This window comes from Ananas comosus, linkage group 8 (genome assembly GCF_001540865.1).
Source record: "Ananas comosus cultivar F153 linkage group 8, ASM154086v1, whole genome shotgun sequence".
NCBI lineage: Eukaryota > Viridiplantae > Streptophyta > Magnoliopsida > Poales > Bromeliaceae > Ananas > Ananas comosus.
The window spans coordinates 5,666,865-5,677,887 of NC_033628.1; the positions used below are offsets into that span (position 1 = coordinate 5,666,865).

Consider the following 11,023-nt stretch of genomic DNA (forward strand, 5'->3'; position numbering starts at 1 on the left):
CGGATTTTATTTCTACTCTACGGGTGTCAGAAAATATGAAACTTTAGATCTAGCCTCATAAAAATATTTCTACTTATCTCTATCTCTTTCATAATTTTCTGAGACTGTGCATTTTTCTGGCTAATTTATCTGTCCCGTTTCCAACAGAAAATTCTAAATCTTCTGTTTTCATTCCGATTTCAGCAAAGTACTTCTGACTTATGTTTTACTTCTACAAATCCAATAAAAATAGTTTCTCCACCTATTTTTATTTATTTTATTTTTATTACCAAAATCTGGTATGTTACACTGGGCCTAATTAAAAATTGATAACTTTCCTAAGATTTGGTAATATCATGGTTTAAATAGTACAAATTTGATGGTTATTGATGGATGGTAATTGATATCTTGGCCAGAAAAAAGGCAGAGATAATGCTAGAATGGGATTTAGATCTTTTGATTTGAAATATTGGGTGTGTAACAAAGCCAAAGAAAAGGCCACAGAACCTTACAAGTTGTTCCAACAAGGAATTGAACTGGACCCCAGGATCACATTCCAAGATTATAAAACCTACAAATCTCCACATATAAAAGGAGAGTTCATTTTCAGAGGGACCATTATTAGCTCTCTATTGACCCTTTATATGCCTTGTTGTGACAGAAGCCGGGATAGGCCCATATAACATAGCAAGTTGATTAGCGATATTACTCATAGACAGATTATCTTCAGAGATGCTAATCGGTTTCACCATTTTGAGGGCGGAATTTGCTCCTGTCACGATTTTTTGTAGAGCATTTCATGAACCAAATTGGCCTACTAAGCAAGTATTCCGCAGTTCGCGCAAACTAACTTCCACTGCAAGGTATGGCCTAATTCCTAACATATTAAGTGTTTAGTAGATACTAGTTTGTTTTTTCTTTCTCAAACTTTTGATGAGTCAAAGTTTCAGAATCAGAAAATTAGATGCTAAATAAAAATAAATGTGGATCTATGCATTCCAGAAGGCAAATCAAATATGAACAAAACAAAATCAAACCAAGCATATCCTGGATCTATGCATTCCAGAAGGCAACAACAAGAAAATAAGTTTACCAGGATGTAAACAATAAGCTTACCAAGATGTAGACATATCGGCCCTGCATGAGAAATAAAAGAACAATTCTAATTAGTGCAATTAACCCTGTTGTATAAGTACATCTCTGAGGGTGAAAATGAAGTCAGGGTTAAACTTTTGTGGCGAACTTGAATTCAAACTTTGTAGTGCAATTAACCCAGTTGTATATGTACATCTCATACATCGCACTGTCAAAAACGTAAGATAGAGCCCTTAAAATAAGAAATAGAGAATCCAAAATTTGCATTGCCAACTGTTCTGAAGTTCAGTGCTTCAAACTGTAACTCACAAATGAACTTGCTTAAATTAAACTTAGCTGAATGTTCAATGACAAACAGTGCAACTTACCCAAAATGAAGCATTGAATCTGAAACACAGAACCAAAACCCAAAACCCTATATTCAACATTCAAACCAACCAGTCAGCATTCCAAACTAAATTGACTTTGAAAAAGAAGGTAAAAGTAAGAAAATATGATGGCCGGCAGCAGGACAAAATAAAAAATGAAACAATTGAAAAGAAAAGCCTGAGATCGGAACCATGAGATCTGGCTTCAAGTAAGGAAGGCAGGGCAACCCTTCCAACCTTCCAACCTTTCCTAACAAGAGCCACGAAATTTTCCAACTTAATTATCAAAACCTTCATACATAAGATAATTGTGGAAAGCAGTTCATCAAGTGTTCTATATTAGACTTAATGAAATCTATATATCACATGAACGACCAGGCACTTCTCTTCAAAATTCATCCAAAAATACCCCATAAGTTCAAAAATCAATAGAAATGCATGCAATACTATATATGTTGAAATTAAAGACTTAAAGAAAACAAAAATGACTCATGAGGGTGCTCTAGCTACATGTATTATTGGTTCTTCTCATACTTGCAATAACTTAATGAGTTTCTAGCAAAGGATCTCTCTCTCTCTCTCAGATAATTTTACTAACAAAAAGAAACCAAGTAATCAATTCATAGGAAAAAAAAATAACGAGGCAAAGCAAATAAACCATTCACACAGACACAAACACATATATGTCTTTGATCATCACACTATAGCATCTATTTTAGGCAATGGAACTTAGTTAATAATAAAACTAATCCTTTGACCAAACCTGTACTATTAACGTCTGGATTAGCAGCATTTGGAGATGCTGGCTGATCAATTCTAGCCGAAGGAGGACATTGAGATACATATGGATCTTCACTAGAGGGTGGAATAGGTTCTAACTTTTTGGATTGTGGTCTAAGAAATGGCTTTTGAGGTTGAAATCCCACATCTTTTCGTGCCGCTGTCGATGCTCTATTATGATTTATAACTTGTGCTTCATAATTCATACTTTGTCCATCATTGCCTATCAATTATAGCAGATAAATAGTTAATCAACTAAACAAAAAATATTATTAAGAATTCAAAGCAAGCTGATCAAGCATTACTACCTAACACACAAAAATGCAAGAGAAAAATAAACAATAAATTATTACCTGAGGACAAGGTGGGCCAAGTGTCATTCAAAATGGAATTGTTATCATCATTATTAGAGTTTAAGAGGTCCTCTTCATGCACTTCTACACTGATATTGAGCTCACTTACATCATGCTTTTAAGAAAAATAAATAATTTCTAAGACCAAATTTCAACAATGAGAAAAAATGCTTTTATGTTAGAATTTAAAATCAATTAAAAAAAACAATGCAGACAAATAGCATAAATTTTCAAAATCTATAAAGAAGAGAAGAAAACTTTGTTTTTACCTTGGATTGATAACAGACCAAATTTATAAAGGAGACCAAGTCCAGAAATCAAATGAAGACTGATTTTTTGTATAGCGGTCGGCGAAGCCAAGAGATATAGAAGCCGCGCCGCCTCTGCTACAGATGCCTCCACACTGACCTAGAGCTCAAGAGTCCTCTCTGGGATGAACTCTCTAGGTATTAGCCACAACACCCACAAATTAATGCCTAATTTGAAATAAACAAATAATAATAATACACTATACCAAAAGTGGCTTTTAGAGGCAATTTAAACTGCCAGAAAAGATAACAAAAGTGCCAGGAAAAACTTTTCCTGGCGGTTCCTTATGGCGCTCACAAATACCAGGAAAAACTGTGACTTCGACGAAAGCTTCTGGATTTGCACAAACTAATAGTAAAATAGCCGAGGAAAAACAATATAAGAAGTAAAATTTAGGTTCGAATATATAGTGTGTTCGCTGAGACAAATAGGAATTCACCACAACCTTACTGGAGTTTTTTTTTTTTTTCCAGTACTTGGTATTTTTTGTCTCTATGGTAAACTTGGTCACAGGTCAGAACATATTGGAACAAAACATAAAATCGCTAAGAGACTTGAATATGCCCTATGATGTGATGCGAAGAAGAAACAAGAATTGGAGCATTTACAGACAATTGTTTTGCAGTCTTAACAGACAAGGGAATACTAATTTATTCGGTCTGCATCAGAGCATCCAAAAATAGCCAAGCTTATCAACAGGAGCAGTCCAAAAATTTGATATCTTGTGCACTTCCAACTAGAATTATCCTTGGGGTGCTACAAGACTTAAACAATCNGGCATGATGATATCTTTCCTACTGAGCCTACCTACACTACTTATACCAGATCGACTTCACGACATCCACTCATTCCACCGTCTGGTGATGCTCCTGAGGCTGGGGGATCTGGAGCTAGAGAAGGTGATGATGATGATGATAATGACGAGGACACGGAGTGATGTCTTCCTCGGGCTTTGTCTTGTTACTTTATTATGCTTACTTTCTAGGACGATGTTTTAAACTTGCTTGCTTATCTTTCTTTGGCATGTTTTTATTTTAGGCCTGTACCTATGACTAGATTTCTTTTATGCTTTCTAGCTTGTTTTCTCTCTTTTTGTTTTCTTTTGGCAATTTTTGACAAAAAGGGGGAGAGCGTAGAACAAAGGGGGAGAGCATGGATGACAACAGACAATGAACTAAACAGAGGATGATGAGTTCAAGAACAAAGGGTGAGATGTGATCGAGATGTGAAGAACAAAGGGGGAGAAGGTATAAGAATTTAGTGCTAATCATTTTTGAATGAATTGTTTTGCAGGAAATCAAGATTTCAAGACTCCTAGTTGTGTTTAAGTCATAGAGTTTGTTTTAGGAATTCTTGATGTAAGTTTGAGTTTCAAATTGTATTTGGATTACACGCGAGGAGTTCAATGTTTTGGTGATGACAATTGAACTTCATTTCTCTGTAAATTGTAATTTTTGAGTTGGTATGTGTTTTGTCACGAAATTGCCAAAGGGGGAGATTGTTAAGTCTTGTGTGTTGGCAAGTTTCGTGAAGTGAGTCGGAGTCTTGAAGAATCGGTGTGTGTTGTCGAAGATCGAAGAATTCAAGATTTCGAAGAAGTTGGAAAATAACTCACCGTGAATCACGATGTCCAGGTAATGTGTTAATTCATGATTATGGTGATTCATACTTAGTTGTAGACATTAGAATCATAATATCTTTGTCTAACGGATTAGAAAGTGCATCGGAACTTTGCAAAACCCGNAAACATCTAATAAGCATGACAATGAGTTGTGACCATATCACGGAGGTATAAATGCACTGCTCCAACTGACTTAAAGAAAAATAACAAAAATTTCTTCATGATATCTAGTAAACAACAAAATAAAGTTAGTTCTTGAATCCACATATTATAGATTCTCCAAAAGAAATGATGTCGACGTTTATATACTTTCCAAAATGGTTTAAATTCTCTTCCATTTATGCCCAAAATCTACACATTTCTAACTTGAGAATCTGTTTCCAACCAGCTCTAGTTGAAAAGTTTTATCAAAAACCATAAATAATTGAACTCTCATTGAAGACATTTGCACCCAATTTTGTTAAAACTTTCAAATCCATAATCACCGAACTGGGAGAAAGGTGATTGCAAATGATGTATCAAAGCAAATTTCAAACACTACTGATTGGCGATCCAGCTACATACCTCAAAACTCAATCAGGTAACGATCAATATTACCTTTGCAGAATGGCACCAAGGCGTCCAACTGAGGCACAAAAGTCGTGGAGGTCTCTTCAAAGCTCAAGGGTAAAACAGTATTAAATACCAATCACTCATAATTTAAACAGGAAACTTCACTTACTGTATTCTCATCAAAAAAGGGTCAAAAAGTGATAGTGTTCAACAATAAAAATACAACAGGGTAGCTTCTTAATTCCTATGTAGGCCGACTTTATTTGCAATACTTTCCAATTTAAAATCATCAAGCCAAAGATACAGGTCAAAAGTTTGAGCCTGGGTAGAACTTGATAAACATTGCTTTACTCTTAGAAACGGTCTCAAAACAAATAGACATATATAAAATTTAAATCCTGTTTAAATTAAGGATAAATATTGGGCCAGCAAACCACACGTTTTTTTGCTTTTCATCTCTCAAAGGAAAATATATTGGAATTCAACTTTCCAAATTTCCGAATTGAACGACAGTATCTCCGAAACTTTTGAAAAAATACCAAACTAAAAGCTCATGCAACAATTTCTTGGGTGATGGATTTATGACCCAAAAAACATTCCAAAAAAAATAGCAAGTTTCATTGAGAGACTCCAGCAAATGTCTAAGAGAATACTTCATAAATTTCGTAGAGAGATTTCAGCAATTTTCAAGAGAAAATCGGTGAATTTTGATGAACACACAAAACACAACAAAAACAAAAACTAGAATAAAAAATCAAACTCTGTTAGAAAGGAAAACAAATGGTTAAGTTCACAAACACAAAGGACATGAAATTCCTACACAAAAAGGATTATCAATCTCCCAAAACTTACCTACAAAGGGGTGAAGGAATTGATCCTAGCACGCCACAATGGAAGTAGCGTTGGCCGACATCGAGGAGGGAAATATTCCAGTGGCGACGAAGGCGGAGAGGGAGTTTAACATGAGAGGATGCGGGCGAAGGAAGGCGCGGGCGAAGAAAGGCGCGGGCGAGGGTGGCGCGGCCGAAGGAAGGCGCTGGCGAGGGTGGCCTGGGCGAGGGTGGCGCGGGCGAAGGAAGGGCCGGGCGAGGGTGGCGTGGGCGAAGGAAGGGCCGGGCGAGGGTGGCGCGGGCAAAGGAAGGCACGGGCGAGGGTGGTGCTGGTTGGAGGAGTGGAGGAGGCTTGGTTTGAAACAGAGAGCACAAGGGATTTTGTGAAGATGGTGGTGCTTTGGTTGGAGTGGAGGAGAGATATTTGGGCAGCGTAGGGTTTCTGAAGAGGGATTTTTTTTTTCCCTCTTGCGCGCGAAGCGAAAATTTCCCGCCTGTGTCTATTAGCTGGCGATTGTTTTTAATTGAACCTTAATGCGACCTCCCGGCTTCTCAAAAAAATAAAAGTAGATTTACTAATTAATTATTGTTGGCATTTATCTAAAAGTGCCATTAATAGTTAATTATTGCTGGCATTTTTTATAGAGCATCAATCGATTTTGTTTAATCAGTAATTTTATTTGAGAAAAAAACCATATTAAACCATCAAATAAATTTTACAATGCCTAAGTGTTAAAATCAAAGGTCGACCAATCATATTTTATATATTTTAAAAGACTTTAAATATAAAATTGATTGTTTATCAGATTATAAATATAGTATTGAAGTTAGATATTAAAATTAAAGTAAAAACGTATAACACTTTTCTTAACTATGAACTATTTTCAATCAGTCATCCAACCTTTTTAAATTTTATTTTTACCGTCCAACCTTTTTACAAAGTAGATTTGAGTGAATTAATAAATTATGATTTCAAAATTTAAATGCATCGTTTTGATTTACGAATTTAGTTAATATGCTTCATGTAATTCCTGCAAATAAATTTATTTAAAAATAATAATAATTTAAACTCTATCAATTTTTTTTTTCTTATTGTATAATCTATACATAAGTGATCAATATTATAAAATTAAAATTTATATTTAATATATAAAATCTAAAATATTAAAAACCTATAGATAAAACTTTATATATTTTAAATTTTTATAATGAGAGATTGAAAATTAAATTGGATTAAAAAAATTCAATTTCTTCAATCCAAATTAATGCAAAATAAAAAAAAAAATTTAAAAATGGCTATCCAACCCCGTAATATTGGTTGTGAATTGATGTATTGGCGGCGGCATTCGTAAGTCACCACCATTGTTTATATATTGGCGGCGACATTTATATGTCGCCACCATTGTTTACGTATTGGCGGCGACATTTATATATCGCCACCATTGTTTACGTATTGGCGGCTTCATTTATTTGTCGTCACGATTGTTTAAGTATTGGCGGCGACATTTACTTGTCGCCACTATTGTTTACGTATTGGCGGCGACATTTACTTGTCGCCACCATTGTTTACGTATTGGCGGCGACATTTACTTGTCGCCACCATTGTTTACGTATTGGCGGCGACATTTATTTGTCGCCACCATATCTTCTACATAGGTGGCGACATTACTTGTCGCCACAAAAAAGTCGCCGCCAAAACACGTTTTTCTTGTAGTGTCTCAGTGCAAAAGACCAACGGCAAGGAGAAGTACGTAGATGTTCAATTCTCAGATAAGCTTCGGTTTTAACCAACCTCCATTAAAAATATCGGAGAGGAGGCTATCGTGCTACAACGGGTCAATTCCGTATAGCTCAAGATAAGCTTACGAGCCCGTAATATACAGGATGACGGTTAAATCTCCCAAAATTAAGATTTAAAAAAAAAAAGAGTGCCTGGACCGCCGCTGCCGCCCGGCAAGGCCTAGCTCAGCTTAGGCCGTGAATGTGTTTAGTTGAGAGCATATCTCATTTTCTCCCAAGCAACCAATTTAAGAATGAAGGAGTATATAAATGACAACAACATGATTTTAGTTTCTAAGGTGGGACTAATTCTTACATATGAAAACTTTAGTACGAGCTCCTAAATAAGGCCTATGGAATAATGGGTTGCCAAAAAGCCCATAAAATTTTAAATCACCAAAAAAACCTAATATAATTAAAATCTAACAATTTATATTATTCCAAAATAATGATTTAAAGGCAAGTTAAAATGTGACATTCATTTTAGACATTTGATCTCACTTCTTCTTTTTTAAATACTATATATTTTCTTGAATAATCAAGAATATATATGCCAAATAAAATGTTCATGCATCCAAAAATGGCATTATTAATTTTCCTTTGACGTGCGGCATTGTTCAACCAACAATACCTACTTCCAACCTAAAATATTAATTTAAGACCATGGTGCTTAAAGGTGAATGTATTTAAACCCCGTACGCGCGCGGCTTATTATCTTAAGGTAAAGTAACAGAAAAGATTGAAAGCAACTGCATTTGATAATGATAGATGATCTTTACACAAGACCACAAAAGAAATCGATAAAGAACTGAATTGATCGAAAGTGTCCTTTGAATTTAAACGAAGCAATTAATGCCTAGGCAGCTAAACTTTATTATCTATTTGCGAACTGTACTGTTAGATTTCATTTATCGAGACTTCTTTAATATTTTCAATACTTTATAATTAAAAAACCATTTAAATTAAAAAATTAGCATTAATAGGCATACATAAAGTTTTTCTTCAAATAGTTATTATGTTAATATAACTTGATTAGAAGGATTGAGAAAATTAAAAGACTCACTTAATTAAATAGCTATTAGAAGAAACTTTTAAAATCTTACGGGTATAGTGAATATTAAAAGAATTCAAGTAAACCTAAAAAATTAAACAAAAATAATGAGATGTTAAAGAAATTAAATAATCTATTTAACGGTTAGTTTAGATTATAGAAATGAAAGATCAAATTTATTTCATGTCTAGAATTGATATAGATATATTAATTTTAATAATTAGTAACTTATTATAAAATAAGTATTAATTAGAAGAAGCTTATAAAATCATAAGATATGGTGACTATTAAAATATTTTGAGTAAGAGTAACCTAAAGAATTAAATAGAAGTAATGAGATATTAAAAAAAATAAATAATCTATTTAGTGATTAGTTGTGCCGCCACCAACGGCCCGGCCTACTGCAAGTTTTTTTTCGGCGAGTGGTCATTTATGGTACATATCGAATTTGTTTAAGTTTTAAATTGAAATCACGATTGAAGGTTCATGTCTTCCAGCAGACTCAAGAATATACTGTTAATTATTCCACACTTGTAGTGTTAAGAAACCCTCGATTAAGAGACCAAATATAAATACTGTTAATAAGAGAGATCAAAACATAAAGATAATATCTCATTAATATACATTATTATGTACATGGCTTAAGCAAGGATATACCCCCACTATATATGAGTTTTGTAGAATTAGAATGCTTAACTTATATAGTTGGCAGTCGATTGAAATTGGATTGCTTAGTTTAATGAGATGACGGTCGATTGAATTTGATTTGTTTAGTTTAACGACTTGATGGTTAAGAATGAGATTGATTTGATTTTTTCTCGGTTTAATGACTTTGTGGTCACGTTGAGTAGAGTTTGATTTGATTTGCTTAGTTAACAAATTGATGGCCAAATCGAAATGAGTTTGGTTTGCTTGATTTGTCCCCTTTGAATTTGGTTCGGGTCGAACCTTTATGTTTTGGTTTAGAACCCTTTGAGACTTGATTTAGATCGAACCCATATGATTTAGTTCGAGACCCCTTTGATTTGGGTTGAGTCCCTATAGCTCGGCTCAGCTTGGTTCTTCGTATAGTTCAGTTTGGTTTGGATCAAACCCCTATGATTTGATTCAAAATCCATTTGAGTTTGATTCAGGTTGAGCTCTCATGATTCGGCTCAGCTTGGAATCCCTTTGGGTTAAGTTTGGGTTGAACCCTTGTGTTTTGGTTCATTCTGATTTGATTTTGGCTAAACCTTCATGATTTGGCTTAGTGCCCTTTGTAGTTTAGTTTGGGTCAAACCACTTCATGGTTTGGTTTAGTTTCAGCCTTTTTTGTTTTAGAGCATGTTGAACTGGTTTATAGTTCAGATCAAGTTAAATTCTTTTGCTACAACAGAATTAGATTATAGGGACATATTTTTAGAACACTTTTGTATAAGTGTTTTATTAATGCCAAAACTGTTTTAAAAAATCTACTAAGGCCTAAATATAAAGCCCAATCCAACCAAAAATAAAAAGTTTCTCTACTCAGCCAACCCCACCCAGCCCACTCAGCTCGATTACAAATAGAAAAGAAAAAAAAAAATGATCACCATTCCCCCCTCTCCTCCTCCGCCGCCGCAGTCGATGAGGGAGGGTTCCGACAGTTAGAGTTCGGTCGCGAGGATCTTGCAGGGACCATAGAACGATCGCCATGTGTCCCTCCGCCACAGGTCGTTGGAAGAGTGGGTACCAAACATCGAGATGGCCCACATATAGCTATCTCACATATAACAACACTTTTAAAAAGTGCCGGTAATTTAGCCAATAGAAATTTTTTTGATCTGTACCGACTTTTAAAAATACCGCTATACATCGTTTTTATTGTAGTGTTTAGATTCAATTTAGGTAGAACCAATTGTAATTCAGTACGTATTGTCACAACCTAGGATCCATTTTTGAAAGCCAATTCAAAATTGGGCTATCTTTATAAATCAGAGTAAGTGAAAAACTGCCCTTTTTTTTTGAAAATCTTGATCCCCAAGGGTGCAACAAACCCGCCACAAATACAAAAAAATTTCAAAACAAACAGACAAAGTCTTTCTTGTATTTGCACCGCGTAATATATATACAATTAGCAACCAGGCCTCCACTCAAACACACAGTGGTACAGGATGTATAAGGAACAATTTTCATCAACATACAATTAACGATTCTTAGTCATATCTATTTAAATTCATTCTCATTCATCCTATTAGTTGGAAATGTCTCCTTTATGAAAACTTTGTTTAAAATTCTAACTTTCAAAAAGCCACAAGAAAATCATTTAAAAACTGTTCCCACACGAA

At 34.7% G+C, this 11,023-nt stretch overlaps 1 protein-coding gene across 6 annotated transcripts; it reads right to left on the reverse strand.

Moving 5' to 3' along the window:
- Positions 289 to 6,433, reverse strand: LOC109714721. Of its 6 annotated transcripts, XM_020239421.1 has the most exons (7): positions 5,910 to 6,433; positions 5,103 to 5,156; positions 2,863 to 3,017; positions 2,206 to 2,445; positions 1,634 to 1,692; positions 1,443 to 1,489; positions 1,124 to 1,282 (listed from the first exon to the last, which is right to left on the reverse strand). In XM_020239421.1, the coding sequence occupies exons 4-7, from the start codon at positions 2,426 to 2,428 to the stop codon at positions 1,204 to 1,206; spliced, it is 408 nt and encodes a 135-aa protein (XP_020095010.1). In that variant the 5' UTR covers positions 2,429 to 2,445; positions 2,863 to 3,017; positions 5,103 to 5,156; positions 5,910 to 6,433; the 3' UTR covers positions 1,124 to 1,203. The 6 variants fall into 6 exon arrangements, 3 of the variants coding, with proteins under 3 accessions (XP_020095011.1, XP_020095010.1, XP_020095009.1); XM_020239422.1 differs by lacking the exon at positions 1,124 to 1,282 and adding an exon at positions 289 to 1,116 and having other exon boundaries at positions 5,103 to 6,420; XM_020239420.1 differs by having other exon boundaries at positions 5,103 to 6,421.